The 18,977-nt window shown below is 46.5% G+C and overlaps 1 protein-coding gene across 1 annotated transcript in view; it reads right to left on the bottom strand.

Moving 5' to 3' along the window:
- Window positions 1-18,977, bottom strand: part of LOC127042716 (solute carrier family 23 member 1-like) — a 69,599-nt gene that overhangs the window by 30,590 nt on the left and 20,032 nt on the right. The window contains exon 4 of the mRNA XM_050935968.1: window positions 3,941-4,100. Within this exon, the coding sequence (XP_050791925.1) occupies window positions 3,941-4,100 (160 nt within the window). The remainder of the gene's footprint in view (window positions 1-3,940; window positions 4,101-18,977) is intronic.

Raw genomic sequence — 18,977 nt, 5'->3', positions numbered from 1 at the left:
CAGAGCTCCATTACAGAAGACGAAATGCCAAAGCGTTTGAAAAAAATCTCCAGGCTACACAGTGCTGCGTGACAAGCGTAACGGAAAGCCAAAGAATCAAATGGACGCTCATGGAGGGAGGGAGGGGGTACTGAGAACTCCAGCTATCCCACAGTCCACAGCAGTCTCCGAAAAATATTTACATTCTTGGCTGAGCTCACAATGCCTGTAGGTTCAAACACATTGTCCGGCATGGTTCAGGATATAGCTCGACAATTTACTCCCTTCGCCCCCACGTGAAAGAAAAGGGAAAGAAATCGTTTCTTGACTTCTTTGAATGTCACCCTATATCTACTGAATGCTGCTGGTAGATGCGATGCTGCAGCAGTGAAGAGCAGTATCCGCTCCTCTCCCCTCCCTGGTGGTAGATGGTGCAGTAGGACTGCTAGCCGTCCTTGTCATAAGCCCATGAGTGCTCCTGGCTGGCCTCAGGTGAGGCTGGCCGGGGGCGCCTGGGTAAAAATAGGAATGGTTCCCGGTCATTCCCAGTAGATGGTACAGAACGGCTGGCAACCGTCCTCATCATAGCAACTGGGGGCTGAGCTCCATCAGCCCCCTCCCTTTCATGTGTAAAGAAAATATTCTGTACTGCCTGGACTATCATAGCAGTGGGATGCTGGGCTCCTCTCTCCCCGCACTGCTTAATGTTCTGCCTGGACTGTCATAGCACCGGGAGGCTGCCTCCCCCTAATTTTATCTCACTAACAAGTCACTTTCTTATTCCTGTGTTCTTTATAACTTCATGACACAAATATGGGGGACACTGCCACAGTAGCCCAGGAAGGTTGAGGGAGGAGGGAAGCAACAGGTGGGGTTGTTGCAGGGGCACCCCCCGTGAATGGCATGTAGCTCATCATTTCTGCGGGATCTGACACGGAGCAGCTGTGCTCTCTGATACACTGGTTCTCTAGTACACTTGCCCCATATTCTAGGCAGGACTGACTCTATTTTTAGAAACCATAAAGGAGGGATTGACTCGGGGAGTCATTCCCAGTTTTGCCTTTGCGCCCCCGGCCGACCTCAGCCAGGGGCACCCATGATAGCAGCAGACAGTACAGAATGACAGATAACTGTCATCTTACTGCCAATTTACAATGCCAGCAGACAGTACAGAATGACTGATAACCATCTCTGCTATCATGCAAAAGCAAACGAATGCTGCTGTGTAGCATTGCAGTAACGCCTCTGTTAGCGGCATCCAGTACACATACGGTGACAGTAAAAAAAAAGCTGAACGGGCTCCATGGTTGCCGTGCTATGGGGTCTGCCAGGGCAATCCAGGGAAAAAGGGCGCGAAATGATTGTCTGCCGTTGTTTTCCCGGAGGAAGGAATGAGTGACGACATTTACCCAGAACCACTTGCGACAATGATTTTTGCCCCATCAGGCACTGGGATCTCAATCCAGAATTCCAAGGGGCGAGGGAGACTGCGGTAACTATGGGATAGCTACAGAATAGCTACCCACAGTGCAATGCTCCGGAAATCGACGCTAGCCTCGGACCATGGACGCACACCGCCGAATTAATGTGTTTAGTGTGGCCGCGTGCACTCGACTTTATACAATCTGTTTTACAAAACTGGTTTATGTAAAATTGGAATAATCCTGTAGTGTAGACGTACCCTGAGTTAGTCCATTTTAGTTAGGTGGGCTCAAAAGCACTTTATGGGCCTGATTCAACTCCCACTGAAGTCAGGGGGAGTCTTTCCACAGATTTCAATGAAAGTCATCTCAAATCTTAAACGAGGGTAACACTCAAACAGGAATGCAGGCCCATTAACTCTCCCCCTGACTTACCTCCTCTGATTCTACCTCCCTCATTGCCAGCTGTCCAAGGGGAGCTGGACTGTCAGAAGCCAAGAGCTCTAAACAGAACCAAGTCAACCAGGCATCCATCCATCCTTTATTAAAGACTTTGAGTACAGGTTAGTGTTCATAAAAAAGGGAAATTAAGTAGTAATTACTATTACTGGCATTGACCAAGGGTCAGATACTGCACATGCGTTCCTAATTCAGCTCTTCCAGCACCTTAGTCCTGATCAACCAACTCCACTGTTCTAGCCTTGGATTTTGCTCCGCCTTCTGGGGAACTAGAATGCATACCCACCTAACTCTTTTCTAGTCAGGTCCTGATCAGGGCCCTGAGCCTGCAGACACAGGCTCGCACGAGTCATGGTTTGCAAAGTCAGGCCCAGTGATTGCGTGACAAGCCAGTGCTCTGATCTCCTGAGGCCCAGCCAGGGCAGCAAAGGGAATCTTCAGCTGAACATAGACATTAAATAAAGTTTTCTATTTAAATTTTCAAAGTGCTGGATGACCTCGAATCCCTTCTGTTTCTCCGTGTGGGTTGCAAATATATTACCAGGCAGACCAGTACAATAAACTCCTTAATTATCAAAATCAGTCGGGCAACACCAAACATGTTTAGATAATCAGTAGAAAACAGCCAGGGAACTACAGCACACCAGCAGTTAGATTAGGAGATCTGGCTAGTGGGCATGCGGATAGCCAGGCTTCTGTTTTATCTGAATATTGCTTTCCTCTGCAGGACACATTCATCACCATGCAACCTTTGCGAGCTTGGTAAACACTGTTTAAATACACAACAGTTATTTACCCTACATGTGAGTTATTAGTTACATTAGTTAATACCACTAAATAATGAATGAATTACTAGGTACCTTGGCTCTTGTGATAAGGCTTGACCCTGTGAGGTGCTGAGTGCCCTCAACTCCCACCAGATATAGTGAGAGATGAACACTTTGAGGCTCAACCCCCTTAATCAGTGGTTTCCAACCTGGGGTTCGGGAACCCTGGGGGTCTGTAGTCTATGTCTAAGATTTCCACAGGGGTCCGCAACTCCATTATAATTTTTTTAGAGGTCTGCAAATGAAAAAAATGTTGAAAACCACTGACCTAAATGAAAAGGCAAGAAAATAGTTATCCTGTGACTGCACTGTATTTACTTGGATCAATAGTGACCATAACACCAACACTCTGCACTGTACTGCAGCTTTCAGCCAGGATCTCAAAGCTCTTGACAAACATAAGCTGTTTCACAGCGCTCCAGCAGGCAGGTAAATAGAAGCACAGAGCAGTTAAGCAACTTGTTCAATGTCAAACAGTGACTAAGTGACAGATCTGTGATAAGATCACAGGTGCCCTGAGTACAAGTCCCCAGGCTTCAGCCAGTAGAACGTATTCTTTGCCTTCCTGTTTATGATCATTTGCGTCCTCCATGTTCTGTTAACATGGCCAGTAGCTGCAAGGGTCCAGATCAAATCTCTCAAATCAAAACACAGGGAAGGACCTCTGCAGAAGGGAATAGAGATATCAGCCATCTCTAAAGTACCTTCCAACCTCCCTTCCTAGGGGGAACTCCTCCCTCTGTGGAGATCTGCATGGAGGGAAGAGCCAGGGGTTGAACAAGCTAGCACAGTAGAGATTACACAGAAAATGAAATTCAGCTTTAGGCTATATATCCTTTTCTATGGACGCTCTTCATGCTGAAGAACCCCCTCCATTGAGGGAGGGTGTTAGAGGAAGCCACAGCAGGGGAGGAGCACTGTTATATTGGAATTCCACTGGGGGAGGGGTTCCCAGCATAGATGGCTCTGAGATGGTCACTAGTTACCACAGAAATGGCCCTGACATGGTATATGTTTTCCCAGAAAATAAAATACTCTGACAGCATTTCCTCAGCCTTCGGGACAAGTCCATGAGCAAAGTCCATAAACCACAGATGTCTGCAGCGTTGAAAGTTAGAACATAGCCTTGTATTCACTAGTAAGCAGGGGTCTCTCCTGGGATTTGACTTCCCTTTCTAACACCTCAAGGCCCGTTCAGACGATTCCCCTCAGGTTTTTATAGCGACCCTTCTGGCAGTAGCTCACAGGAATTACCTCTCGCATCCTCGATTGCCAGACCTCGATGAACTCTGGTGAAGTAGCATTCACTTGGCTGGCATTCTGCGTCCACGCAGGGCATCTCCAGTTAGGAAGGGAGAGCATGGCAAGAGAAGGAGTCAAGAACGCAAAAGTCCCTCCTTGGAGAATGGGCAACCTGGAAACAAGCCAGAGGGCAGAGAATTAAGCTATTTGATCTCTGGAAGCCCCACCCATCAGGGCAGGGCAGGGGAAAGTATTGGGGTGGATCAGTAAGCACCTCAGCATGCACAGAGTCAGTGGAAATCCGGAGGTCTCAGCAGAGACCTGACAACAAAGAGGTGTCTTAAGCCACACAATTACACTTAAGTTTTATTTCAAAAGGGGGATTTGGCCTCTCTCATGTTTGCCTTTGGCAATTTCCTTTTCAATACACTGATGTTTCTGTGAACCCTGTCACCAACAATAGCCAAGAGCCAGTATGTATTCTGACACAATAGTAGTATCCCAAGCATTGGGAAATGCTGCTTCTGGATTCAAACTTTGGGTCCCTCATCCCTACTTGCGGTATTGTATTTAAGGAGGGAAAATGGCCATCTTCAAGCATGTGTCTGTATGTTTTGGATCAGGTTTATGCTACAAGATAGTAAAAGAACAAGAGAAGAGAAAAGGGAAGGAATCAAAGTAGAGAAAGAGTAACTGAGTGACAGAAGTTTGTGGCTAATTGTGAAGAGGCAGAAGAGGAAGTTCTTGGAAACAGCAAAAGGGAGGGGAAAGAGACCTAGTCTGAGACTTAAATAAGGGGCCTAATTCTCCACAAACAGGCTACTGGAACTCACAGTGAAGCTGTGATCTACCAGAGGGGCTGCTGAGGGTCCCTGGTTAAAATTCTGCCACCAAATTGAAGGAATGTTGGGATGATGGCCCTTGATGGAGTCATCCTCTCTGAACACGGTTCTTCACGTCTCCAAAGGCCTTCCAGGCTGGCCTAAATGCTACAATTACCCACCCCCCCACACACACAGCCGGTGCAAGGATATTTTGTGCCCTAGGTGGAACTTTCACCTTGTGCTCCCCTCTCCCCCTCTCCTCCCCCCGGAGCATCGCTTATTATAAACTTTCAAAAATGAATACTGGATAATATGGCACTGTTCATTAGAATTAATACATATTCAGCTTGAAAATGTATTAATTTCATAATTTAATCTACATATTTAATGAAAATAAATGGCCTTGGGTCTCCTGCATGTGGCTAGAGTCCCTCCTGCCCTCCCCCCATGGATCTAGAAAGGGCTGTTTTGGGGATCAGAGCACAGAGTTGGGAGTCAGGATCTGGCTTCCATTCTCCACCCTGGCACCAACTCACTGGATGACTCCAGGCAAGTTACTTCCCTGTTCTGGGCTTCATCTCCCCTCAGCACTAAGGTGTGAAATGGTTCCTTGCTTCTGGGCTGGAAAGTGCAATGCAGGTGGGAGGGGGCATCTGAAGGCCTGTCTTCCCCACAGGTGTGAGGCCAGGACTGAGTTCCAGCCTCCGTCATGACTGTTCTGGTTGCTTTACTCTACCCCACGCCAATTGCTGCTGAAGCCCCTTACTCAGAGAGCTCTGACCTAGGGCAGAGGCGTCAGTGTCATTCCGGGCCTGATTTTCAGAGATGCTGAGCACCTGCGGTTCCCCCGCAGTTCCCCTGTGGGAACTTCAGGGTTCTCAGTACTTCTGAAACTCAGGGCAATTTATTTCAAATGCTGGGCCAGGACTGAGCCTGCTAAGGCAGGTCCATATATACTCCTCAATCCACAGCAGATCTCCCATCAATAACAATACAAGTAATTAGGAGAATTATGAGGGGCAGTTGGCCCAATTCTGGGAGTGGAGAGGATATGTCTTATGGCCCTAATGTGGTCACTAAACTTCTGCCTAGTAAAGTTACTGGTGCATCTGCTGTCATTCAGTGGGAGAACAAAAATCTCTTGGGTGCTGCAGCCTACTCAGGGTTCTGCTGCACTTAACCTGAGTTGCTTGCACACTTGCAGTGGTTGTGCACCACGCAACTGGTCACCCATGTTACATGAAAATCTGGCTCTGACAGTGTCGTAATCAGACTTAACAGTTACTGCTGCATTTCCTAGAGCTGTTTTCCCAGGCTGGCTGCAGACTCAGGCAGACAGAACTGTGTTGGCTAGATGCCCATCACCTTGGGAAGATTTTCCTTATAGCCATAAGGGCTTGAGACAGCTGTGTTTCTTCACTGAAAACTTGCAATGTGCTGCCCCTGAATCCCAGATTAATACCTTGCGTGGGCAGGTTCAGAGCTCAGGGCTTGAAGGCCTCTGGTCTAATGGTCTGAGCCAGTGCAGAATTAGGAGCCTTGACCTCCTATGTTCAAAGCAGGACTCTGACAATGACTCCCCAGGTGACCTGGGCAAATCACATCCCTGTTCTCTGCCTCAGTTTCCCCAGAAATGGGGCTCTATTTACCTGCTCCACAGGGCTGCAGGGATGGATGGGGATGAAGCCTTGGAAGGTGACACATGCTGAGGACAGTTACACTTTTGCAGCTCTTTAACCCTGTATCCTCTGGAAGGGCCATGATCCATCCCCGCAGGTGGACTGGTGGCCACGGTCTCCTCTTCCTTTCCTCGTACCCCCACTCCTCCCTTCCACCGTTGCATTGCTGTCAATAGGACCAGCTGCAGGCAGGCTGAAGTCACCCGCTCTGGCAGCCCTTGGGCAGCAGCCGCTACTGCGGCAGGGGGTCCGGGACTACCAGAGCTGGAGGGAGCGAGCTAGGGAGCGATGCGGCAGCCCGAGGGCTCAGAGTGGAGGTGGCTCCAGGCTGGCAGGGAGGGGCGCAGGTGGGCAGTGACGTAGGGCGTGGCAGAGGGAGGCAGCGGGGCACGTGGTTGCAGAGGACGCCCGCAGAGGTAGGTGCCAACATGGCTGCAAGCAGCCCGTCCCCACACCAGGAGCAATAGTGTAAAAAAAAAATTGGGGGGGCACCGCTTTTTGGCTCTTCCAAATCTTGGCGCCCTACGTTGCCACCTAGTTCACCTAGTGGTTACACCAGCCCTTCACACACCTACTAGAGTTTTGAATAAATAATAGTAATTTGCCTTCTATAATGCCTTCCAACTTGGGATCCATACTTTACAGAGATTAAACAATCGTCAGACTGACATACTACACAAACAGCTTAATCTTTTTTAAGCCTTTACCACCTATGTTAAATTGCCTCCACAGGGACTTCATTTACATGCTAGTGGGACACACATGCTCTCTCCTTAAATCAGATCTCCCTGTCCCTTCAGCTAGAGTGATCAGATGTCCCTATTTTACAGGGACAGTCCCGATATTTGGAGCTTTTTCTTATATAGGCACCTATTACCCCCCACCCTTATCCTGATTTTTCACACTTGCTGTCTGGTCACTCTACCGTCAGCCCTTGCTCCAAGTTTTATTACCTTGTTATCCCACAGAACAAGGCTGTATCCACACTGAGCTCTTTCTGAAAATTGCCCACTGACGCTGCAGCACTAGTCCAGGTACCTATTGTGAGAGCCCTAGCATACACTGGGCTCAGGGAGTTTTACCACCATGCCATCATATAATGCTGCTTAGAGTAGGTCTTGACAATATGGTGATATAAATGCTGTGTAGCCTGCGCCCTCCCCCCTCCCCCCCGGGCATGGCTTAAGCCCTCTCCTCTCCTTAGTGTTTGCTAAGGCCAATATTTAGAGCAGCTTCTCCCCTCTTCTTGAACAGGTCAGGTCCTGGGTTCTTCTTTTTGGCTCATGGTGCCTCACGTTATTCCTTGCTGTGCCAGAGACACAGGGACACTGTCCCTTGAGAAATTAATGGCCATGTTTGTAGCTGGCAAGGGATGCCAAGCCCAGTACGCAGGAGACAGTAAAGTCAATAAAACAAACATCAACGGAATGATCACACCAAACATAACCCTATAACTGGGAAGGAGAGACAGGAAAATAGGACCTGTTGAAGGAAGGTATTAAAAAGGTTAACTAATACTTAACCAATGTTTGTAATTAAACCAACTTTCCACCTCCCAACACTCACAAACTTATCCAACCTGCCGCTTCTTCCCTAGCACCTTCCCGAGGTGAATGATAGGCCAAGGTTGAACATCCTGGGATTCCATGTCACAGTGCTGGGTCATTGGCCTGCTTTTAAACAAACATCATTTTTCTCCACCCCTAGGTGGGGCAGGGTCCTCTCTCAGCTGGGCTCATCTGTTCTCTGGTCTGGAATCCTCCTGTGGTCTCAGCTGGCTCTCAGTAGCTGGTCAAATCTTTCCCTGGTGGATTCTCATCACTGGAAATACCTGGTCCATGCAGCTAAAGACTCAGAGCTGTACAAACTCCCTTCAGGGAAGCAGGAATTTAGCAGGGATGCCCTGAGACATGTCCATCTTTCTCAGCCTCCAAACAGAAAAACTGCAGCCCTCACTAGACGTTAGTACAGTGGACTGCTCATCCAGATCATCCCATGCAGAAACCTCCTTAACTGGTCCCAGCAGGGGTTTCTAGTTCCTTCACTCCCCACCACTGACTCCAAGCACTCTGGGAATGCGGTTTGAGGGCTCTGGCAGCCACTTAGTCATAACCCTTTCAACAGGGCCCCATAAGGTATGTCTACAAAGCCCACGGCAGCAAGCCTCCCAACTTGGTTACATTTTTGCAGCTTTATTTTTTTTAAAAAAGCTGCGTAGCTAGTGCTTTGAAGTTGCAACTTGGGCTGGAGTGTGGCCCACCTCCCTCCATGGGCTTCAGACCCCACACTCCAGCTCAAACTGCAGCTTCAAAGCACTGGCTACGCAGCTTTAAGAGTTCTTGCATGAGCCTCGCTAGTCCAAGTCTATCAACTGGGCTGGGAGGCTCACTGCTATAGGCTGTGTAGACATGCCCCTAGAGGCTTAGCCCAGAGGTCCAGGAAATCCCAAGAGAGTTATGCCATCCCTCACCTGAGAAATATCAGATGTCATTATCAAGCACTTCAGCATAAACGTAAGGTAGTACATAATACAATCAAGATATGCTTTTGAGCTCATACTCTGATTAAGAATACCACAAAAACAGGCAATATAACATGCACAAGCACAACGTCCTACTAAACTTTGAGTATAAGAGTGGTTTCCAGTACTGGGCAGCACACTCCCAACACCCATTTGTGGAACACAAGGGGCACCATCAGGAGATGGTCCTGCTTTGAGCAGGGGATTGGACTAGATGGCCTCCTGAGGTATCTTCCAACCTTTATATTCTATGATTCTATGAGAGTCATAGATTAACCAGATGATGGGCTTCAGTTCTCATCCAGAGTACCTGGGTATTGATGGATCTCCTGGGGTAACAGGTCATGTACTTCCTACCTCAGGCTCCATGCCACTGTCTGCAATTCCTCCCTCTGTAGGCTTTTCCATACTATCCAGGGCTGTTCCTTCTGGATACTTCGGTGGTGTGAAAGGTTTGGCTACAGGGTTCAGCACATGCCTTTGGGCATCACAGATGGACTGATTAGGTATTAGAGTTCTTCTGGACCTGGGATTTCAGGTTTTCCAGTGAGTCTGTACCTCAGAACAGCAAATAAAAGTGATGCATTCATAGACTAGCCTTCCACATGGGAAGTTGCACTTTCTGTCATCTTCAGAAGCAAGAGGTTCCCCCTCCTCAGTTGTAACTAGCTGAACAATATTAGATGATAGAAGTTCCATCAGCAGATACTCCAAAGCACAAGTCCACAGGAAGTCTATTCTCTTCCAAAAATTTAATGTGACGGGGAATATCAGATGGACTTATTCCTTGTGCAGTGATTGGCATGTTTTAGGAAGCTGACAGACTGGCTCCACTTGGGTTTCTCAGCAGAGTTGCACTTGCCTCCAAAAAGTGCTTAATAAGCTTTCTGGCTGAGGGTCTCCCTGGGGAGGATACATTCTGGATTTCCTCACCCCTACTATCTGCAGTAGCTTCTTGATAAGTTGACTCTTGGACTCTTTCTCGATCTAAGTAGATATTACAGGACAGTTCATAGCAGACAAAAAGATTTTCCGATATTACCTTTGCAATGGTGGTCCTCAGTGGGGAATGAGCATATTGGACCAGACAGTCTATGACCATTAGTACGTGTCCAGTGTTTGTACTGTCTTTCTCCAAACTCAAAAAGTCCATACAGATCAAGTCCAATGATCCACAGCTGATGTTGACCAAAGGGCAATGTCTTCCTCTGTATGTGCCAAGAGCAAGCTTTGCAATGCTTCCCTATATCGTAAGTCCTATGAGGCCAATAGAAGTATAGAATCATAGACTTTAAGGTCAGAAGGGACAATTATGATTGTCTAGTCTGACCTCCTGCACAATACAGGCCATAGAATCTCACCCACCCACTCCTGTATCAAACCCCTAACCTATGTCTGAGCTGTTGAAATCCTCAAATCGTGGTTTAAAGACTTCATGGTGCAGAGAATCCACCAGCAAGTGATGCAGGCCCTACACTGCAGAGGAAGGCAAAAAAACCCCAGGGCCTCTGCCAATCTGCCCTGGAGGAAAATTTCTTCCCAACCCTCAGATATGACGATCAGCTAAACCCTGAGCATGTAGGCAAGACTCACCAGCCAGACACCCAGGAAAGAATTCTCTGTGTAACTCAGAATCTGAGCATTATCAAGTCAAGTGACTTGTCCACTCCAGTATGTCCCATGTCTACGTGGAGGGAATACAGGATAATCCTAAACTAACAGGGAGCACTAACTTTCTCCAGGGCTGGGGAGCCCTGATTTATGCAGTACAACAGCCCATTCTTCAGGGTAAGTTGACCTTATTCCCTTAAGAACAGCTGTGCATCCAGCTGAGATTTAATTGGTGACTCTGGCTGTCCCCTTCCTTCTCCAGGATATAAAATAAATTTCCCATAAATTAGGATTAGTATATTGAGCTTCTCAAGGCAGACTTGCTCAGCTACTATAGAGAAATCACATTCAGTTGGTGAAGCAGGTATAGGCTCTCAAAATAGCTTCTGGAGGGGTGCCCAACTGGTCTACCACACTTTGCAAGTGTGCAGTCATTTGTTGGTCTGTTGGGTCCAGTGGAGGGCACATGGCTTTTACCACAGATTCAGGAATAGGCCTCCATCAATCCAGTAGGAGAGGGCAGAAGTACAGGGAACCAGCATTATTCAGACCAGGCTGATACCAAAGACTTAAGTCAACAGTGGAAGATGTAAAGTGTTCTGTGGTATCAAATGTAGTCGATATTAACACATATGTCAATGGTTGTTGTCCAAGTGTACCAGAAACATGGCTCCATACAGGTAGTCAGGAAACTTATCCACTACCACCCACTTCAATAACCTGAACTCCAATTTGTGGACTGGATAATTCTTGTATGGCCCTTCTCAGACTTCCACTAGCAAATGCAACTGATCTCAGTTCTCCATCATGCTCTTGATATAGTACTGCTCCCAAGTTACTCTGGCTGGCCTATGAGCAAAGTGTATGGCTTCTGGAGATCAGCATATGAAAGTCCAGTGGACTTGGCCCTGAAACACAGGGCAGTACTGGCTTTGGACAGCATTTCACATGCATTAGCTAATCCGCACAGTAGTCCAAAGTAATATTATTGCTCTTTTATAGATGGGGAAAGTGAGACAGAGAAGATAAAGCTGAAATACTAAAAGCCAAAAAAGGGGATTTAGGCACATGGCTCATTAATTTCAATGGAAGTTATGTGGCTTAATTCCTCTAGTCTTCTTTGAAAATCTCAGCCTCTATCAGTGGTGTTTTAGGCATATCCAGGAGCTTAGAAAGCATTTTGAGATTAAACATGCTATATAAATAGACAGAACTTCCTCCTCCTTTTATAAATTATGCATTTCTGCCTCCATGGTTATTTGCACTCTGTGAGATTAGGGTTTGTTTGTTTGTTTGAACAGTACCAGAAACTCACCAGCAAGTTCTTGTTTAAAGTAGTCCGCCCAAGCAGTCATTTATTGTTACTGCACTGAATCTATTTCAGACCTCAGAGAGGTTTTTCAAGGGAGTAGTTTCGTTTTGTCAGTTTTATTTGTTTAAAGAAGGCCCAATAACACCCCTGTTGAATAAAAAGTAGATTTGTTGCTCCTTGGTGGGTGTGTTTGCATGGCATTACAACATAGTAGTTCACATCTAGTGCTGGTTTAGGACAGAGAACAAACCCTAACGCTGAGGCTACACTTAATAGTTCACTGAGTTCTTGCCAGTGTGGCTTGCAAGACAACTGTCTGAAGTTTACAGGAAAGAATTGTTATACTGTGCTTATTAATAAGCATGCGCTAGGTATCTCATAACAGTGACAGAGTGTCTCTGCCTCAAAGAGCTTCTTTGACATTCCATGAGTAATTTTATGTATGGTGCACAAAGGTGACAGATAATTTACTTGCAGCCAAACTCCAATTTTGCTAGTGGAAGGATCCACTGCTTTTGGCTCCCAAGTGGGGAAAAGAAGGTGAAGGACAAGTGTTCACTCTGCAGCCTGTTCATGCCACCCATTTGACCCGATCTCATGGAAGCCCATCCATGGATGCCCTACCTGGCTTATATTCTGCATCCCAGGCAGACTCCTAGTATAAGTGGTCTCAAGCCACACTGATTGGCAGGCCACTCGCAGCCTGCATTGCCAGCACAATCCTTTGCTCATAGAGGAATTTTTACAGAAGGATAGGCCTGGGAATCCTGTGCACAATACACCTCCTAAGATCTCAAGACCCTGTGTCTCCCCATTATCATGCTTCTGGAAGGGACAAGGTTTTGGTATATGTCCCTGTTTTGCACACAGAGAACAAATCAAGGCTAAGCTGTGGATTCCCCTCTGGAGTCTGAGTGATTGTCCTGCTAAGTCCACATCTCCCCCCAAGTTACATTCCATCATGGGACAGAATGTGCATGCCAGGATCTCCACATTCACCCATGCAACAGGAAGGGAAGCATCGTTTTCAGCTCCCCCAAGGCCCATTAATTTTCTTCCAGATGGTTCCTTGGTCTGTCCCACAGTTCATCCTTCAAGTCTGGATTGAAGCCATTGCTATAGTGCAGTGGTTCTCACCTCACAGGCCGCTTGCGGCCCAATCAGCACACCGCTGAGACCCATGTGATATCTTCAGGGCCATACCAGTAGTATGAATATATTTGTGTGTACATAACACAGAGAGATGCATATGCAGCCCACAGTAGGTTGAGAAAAACTGCTCTAGGGTCTCTCTGCCATCTCAGCCTCTACACAGCCTTCTGTGTGCCACACAGCCCCTGCCAGCAAAGATGACTGGTGCTGGCACACCCAACTCTGCTCACTCTCTGGCAGGCTGTCTAAAAAACATTTGAGAGCAGCTAACACCATCAGGTCTCCCAAAGCCAGAGATTCTGACCTGAGCCACTTACTGACACCTCATCAGCTAATTGCTGGGGAAAGGAATTGCAAGACCCCAAGGAAGAGGGTTTCCCTCAGAAAGGATTCCACCTCCCTTATGTCCAGGTAGGATAACAATCCACCTGCCTCAGTAAATCAACAGAACCCATTTAACATTCTCCATCTGGATCAATTCCTGAACACTCACTAACAGCATGGGGATATTTCAGACAAACACCACTAGACAGGTATCTCCATCTAGTCTGGTATCCTGTCTCTGACAATGGCCAGCGCTTGATGCGTCTGATGAAGATGCAGAAATTCTGGTGTAGGCAGTAATGGAATAACCTGTCCACCCACAAGGGATGTTGTTTTCCTAACCTATGTCATTTAGAGGTCACTATATGCCCTAAGACATGAGGGATTATACCCCATCTAAATATATATTTCTCACTCATGTGAGCTCTGGGTGGTTTTATCTTCCATATAAAAGCCACCAGCCATTACAATCTTTTCAGCACCAATTGGGATGGAGATCTGTTGCTGATCTCCTTCCTGACAAAGCTTAAGTCACAGCTAAGGAGCACTTGTCTCTCACTCTCTTCTCTCCCGCCAACTCCTGATGTACTTGCCCTTCATGAGCAGCCACTACAATAATGCTGGGAGCTCCTTGAAACTTCCAAGTAAGAGTTTATCTTCCACATTAAATGCACCAGGAAGTAGCCGCTTGGTGCAAGAAGATTGTGATTAGCAGATTTCTCTTGGAATCAAAAGGGCCTTTGTGCTGTTGAAAAGCAGATAAAACGAATCAGCCTTAAGCATATTAGGGAGCCTTGCCTGACTGTGAACAAAGGGGATCTCAGTCCCTTCTGTAGTCTCTCTTTGATGCTATAACACAAACATTGTCATTTCATAATGGTTTGGTTTTTTCCCATATTCCCATGTGACAGGGTGGTGCTCTGTCCCCATCCTCTGATATTCCAAAAACTGCTCAGACCCACTTCCTTTCAATGTTCAGTCTGTATTTTATTCCAAACCCTTTCACCAACACCAGGGCTGGATTAGTTTTTTGTGGATCCCAGTGCCTGGACCATGCCCCTCCACCCCCACCCAGAGGCTCCACCCCCACTCGGCCTCTTCTCTCCAAGGCTCTGCCCATCACTCACATATAGGAAAGGGGGCGGAGAGTAGGAAGCAGGGGGCGGAGCATTGGGGGTGGAGGAAGAAGTTGGGATGGTGCCAGATTGGTGTGGCCGTGCTGAATGAATGGTGTGAGCACAACTTGACATGACTTAAACATGGTAGAAGAACTGCAGAGGATCCTGGGATCAGGGTCCCTTTAAGCAAAAACAGATTTGATAAAGGACTGGAAAAACCTGCATGTGCAATCAATATTGAACATATTCATTAGTAAATATGGGCCCATGCAAAAGTACATATCACATGCACAAAGTTTCAGCATGGAGCACAAGTTGACATGGTTATAGTGACCTTACAGCAAGGACATCACACAGAGAGCCAGAGTGAATGATTGATGAGTGAGTAAACATGGAGTGGTCTTTGTCTGCTACCCCCAGCCCCAGCCCCTTCCAAAATACTAATCAGCTAAAATTAATAACTACATGCCCACTGGGCATGCTTTTGAGACATGTGACTTCTTTGAGGGAAAAAAGAGTATAAGAAACAAGCAAAGTAAATTACTGAGAGATAAGAAGGAGGAGAAAAGGGAGGGGGGATTCCTTAATTGACGCTTGAAGACGCTGCTAGACAGAGTAGCCAAAACTCTGCTCTGTGAGCTCAAGTAGGACTGTGACCAGAGGGGTTTCCAGGCAGCCAAGGCCTTGCCTAGAGGGAATCTGAGACAGACCAGACGGCTGAGGAGACCAGACCTAGAGGGAGGAAGTTGTCCACAGACTTGGTAACTACCTTCTCTGTTTGCCAAGCAGGAACTGTGTGAGACAAGCACAGGGCCTGTTTGTGTATGTTTGTGAAAGAGATGCTCACTAAGAGGAATGTATAGTTCTTTAATGTCTAACAGGACTTGTGCTTAATGTAACCCTTTACCACTTGTGTAATTCCTTCTCAAATAAACTGCAGTGTATGCAAGTTAATTACGGTGGACCTTTTTCATTGGTATGACAGTTATCTGCTCTACAGGGAGCCATTAAAGATCCATCCAGGGGTAGTAGCCCAAGGGTCCAAAATTTGGTAGCAGAGGATGGTTACTGCTGTGTCCAAGAAAAAAAGTCTTTAAACTGAATCAAACTGTTTTCTGAACTGCTGGCCTTTGAGGAGCTTGGTATCCTGAATCACTGGTGTTAACCAACTAATTTAAATATTGTTCTGAATCAGTTCTGCCTTATATTAATTTTAGCTTGGGGGACCAAATTTAGTTACAGTATGCAGAGAAGGAAATATACCGGTGATCTGAGTTGTACTGGTCGTTCCTAGAGTCAAAGATGTTTCGCAAATGCAGACAGGGAAGGGTCGGTGAACTAGGGGAGGAGGGGGACGCCCTGAAACCCCCAGGGATGGTGGAGAGGTGTTTACTGAGACAGGCATGTGGAGATCTTGGTTCTGATTCATGGTTGCCAAACGCTGTTCCTGTCCCGTATAAGGAAGGGTATTTGAATGAAATGCTGTCAAAATAGCAGACGTGGCACTCCTACTCCTATGAAGGAACAAATGATAAATGCTGCTGTGTGGATTATGTATCAGGCTGTGAGTAAGTTGGCAGAGGAGTGGGAGATTTGGAAATAGCAGAAGGAAAGTTTGCAACAGGAGCTGGACAAGCGAAGAGTGCAAAATGAGGGGATGAAAAGAGATTTGCAAACTTTTCTGATACAATATGTTACTTAATGTCCAGCAGATGGCTGCTTTAACCCAAACTTGTCAGGAATTGGAATGTGATATGGATGCACAAATGCAGGAAAATCAAAAGTATAAATTGGAGGCAAAACAATATAAAGGGGCTTTGTCAGTTTTAACTGAACAGGCTACACAAAGCCACCTGGAAAAGAAAATCATAAGAAATGCATTGAAGTGATTAATAAGCTGGAGTCTGCTTTGGTGGCTAGAAAAACTATTTGTAGTATGGCTTTTGATTATGATCCCTGGAATGATGAGGAATGGGAAAAAGCAGTGGAGGAGTGGCAGAGGGAAAAAGCACAAGAGAAGGAGGAGGAATATGTAAAGCAAAGTCTGGCAAAAAGTATGGGAGTGAAGCTGCGAGACAGCTACATGCCATAACATTGATATACCTGCATAGCATCCACACGTGATTAGAAAACAGAGATCTAGACCTAAGTACAATGCTGATGGTACACTGGTAAAAGATCAAGAGGGATGTTTGGCATTTGAACTCCTGGATGAGGAGGATGAACCTGTTAAATCAGGGGAAGAAATGGAAAGACAGCCGGCAGGGGTGGGTCAGATACCTAAATCCCCAGATGTATTGGAAGAGACAACGTGTCCATTGACAGAGAGCAAGAAGCGGGCATTAGCAAAGCAATTAGGCCCCTTGACTCAGAAAACGTGTCTGACCTGGTTAAGGGATGTCATAAACAGATAGTTAAGGGTTAATGTCTCTTTTACCTGTAAAGGGTTAAGAAGTTCAGTAAACCTGGCTGACACCTGACCAGAGGACCAATGAGGGGACAAGATACTTTCAAATCTCTGTGGAGGGAAGTCTTTGTTTGTACTTTTTGTTTTGGGGGTTGTTCGCTCTTGGGACTAAGAGGGACCAGACGTACATCCAGGCTCTCCAAATCTTTCTGAATCAGTCTTTCATGTGTCATAATTGTGAGTAATAGCCAGGCAAGGTGGATTAGTCTTATGTTTGTTTTCTCAACTTGTGAATGTTTCTTTTTACTGGAAGGATTTTTACCTCTGTTTGCTGTAACTTTGAATCTAAGGCTGGGGGGCGGTCCCTCTGTTCTATATGAATCTGAGTACCCTGTAATTTTCCATCCTGATTTTACAGAGCTAATTTTTACTTTTTTCTTTCTTTAATTAAAAGCTTTCTTTTTAAGAATCTGATTGATTTTCCTTGTTTTAAGATCCAAGGGGACTGGGTCTGAACTCACCAGGGATTGGTGGGGGGAAAGGAGTGGGGATGGTTAATTCCTCCTTGTTTTAAGATCCAAGGAGTTTGGATCTGTGTGAAGCCTCTCAAGGCAACCCAGTGAGGGGAAAGTCTGGGGGGAAAGGAGGGAGGATGGTTAATTTCTCCTTGTTTTAAGATCCAAGAGGTTTGGGTCTGGGTTCCCCAGGGAAGGTTTTGGGGGAACAGAAAGTGTGCCAGACTCTAAATTCTGGCTGGTGGCAGCGTTACCAGATCTAAGCTAGTAATTAAGCTTAGAAGTGTTCATGCAGGTCCCCACTTTTGTACTCTAAAGTTCAAAGTGGGGAAAGAAACCTTGACAAGGGGATACACTGTTAGAAAGTATTTGGATTCAGGAGACCTAAGAGAGTTGGTAATAACTTGTGCTGGCCCTACAGAAGGGGTGGCAATGTTAGCAGAGCTTAAAACTGAGTCAAATCGAGAGGACCAAAGGCTGTGGTATGGAGGATAGCTCAATATTTCTAAATTCCTTCTGAGTTCAGAAAGGCAGTTTTCCTGATGCATCAGGAGGCAGGACAGTCAGTTATGGCTTATTACGCTAGACTGTGTTAGCAGGTTCTCTAGCTGACAAGGAGGAAGGACAAGTAACCGATTTGTTATATGATGGTGTAAGGGAACCTATTACGGTGTTTATAGGATCTCAAGAGGAGTTGGATCAGGCCATATTAATTAAAATGACCCAGGAGGAAGAAAAGTTAGTGAGCCAAAATAAGTGGCTCCTCCCAGAAGGCAGTCAGCGAGGGTTCTGACAGCAACCGAGCAGGCTACAGCGGTCCTAATGATGCTGGCATGGGATGTGGAGTGGGGTGATCCAACAAAGGGTATGGAGGACCCGGCTGGGGACTAGTGTGAGCACAAATATGGGCTTTACTCCAGGAGAGAGGAGCAGCTATGACTTGTTTAGATAAACAGCCTTTGGAGGTTCTGTTACATGCTGTGGGTGATTTGGTGGGGAAAAAAAGTCACAGCCTGTGCCACAACCTGAGGCTAGGGCTGTTGAGATTGTGGGAACAGGTATGGGAGATCTGGTAGGCCCTTATGGCTTGTTGTCCCAGGAATTGGCTCAGATGAACATGGCAGCTTCCTATCAGGGTAGCTCTATATCTCAGTAGGGTTGTCTTGCCCTTAGCAACCCCTGCTCCCAACATTGGACATTAGTGGCTAAATTGCAGCCCCATATAACTGGCAGACCTTACGTGGAAGCGGGGCAGGAGGGGGAGGGAGGAAATATACAATGGTTGCTAGTATTAATTGACACAGGAGCAGAGGCAATTCTGATTAAATCAATGCAGAAGAACGTACAGAAAGAACAGATTATTCCTTTATTTGGATTTCAGGGCAAAGGAGTGAAAGGAAGTTTATTACGAAAATCTGTTATGGGTGATAGGACACAGTAAGTTTTGCACGGATATAGTGGTCTGTAACAGCATGACTGAAAATGTTATCCTAGGTGCAGATGTGGTATAGCAGAAGAAATGGATAACTGATCTAGCAGGAGGTTGGCTGTGGTAAGGGGAGACAAGGATTGTAAGTGAGCAGTTG

This window comes from Gopherus flavomarginatus, chromosome 1 (assembly GCF_025201925.1).
Source record: "Gopherus flavomarginatus isolate rGopFla2 chromosome 1, rGopFla2.mat.asm, whole genome shotgun sequence".
Classification (NCBI taxonomy): domain Eukaryota; kingdom Metazoa; phylum Chordata; order Testudines; family Testudinidae; genus Gopherus; species Gopherus flavomarginatus.
Note: the sequence above shows the minus strand (reverse complement) of the source record. Positions and strands in the feature narration are given on the sequence as shown.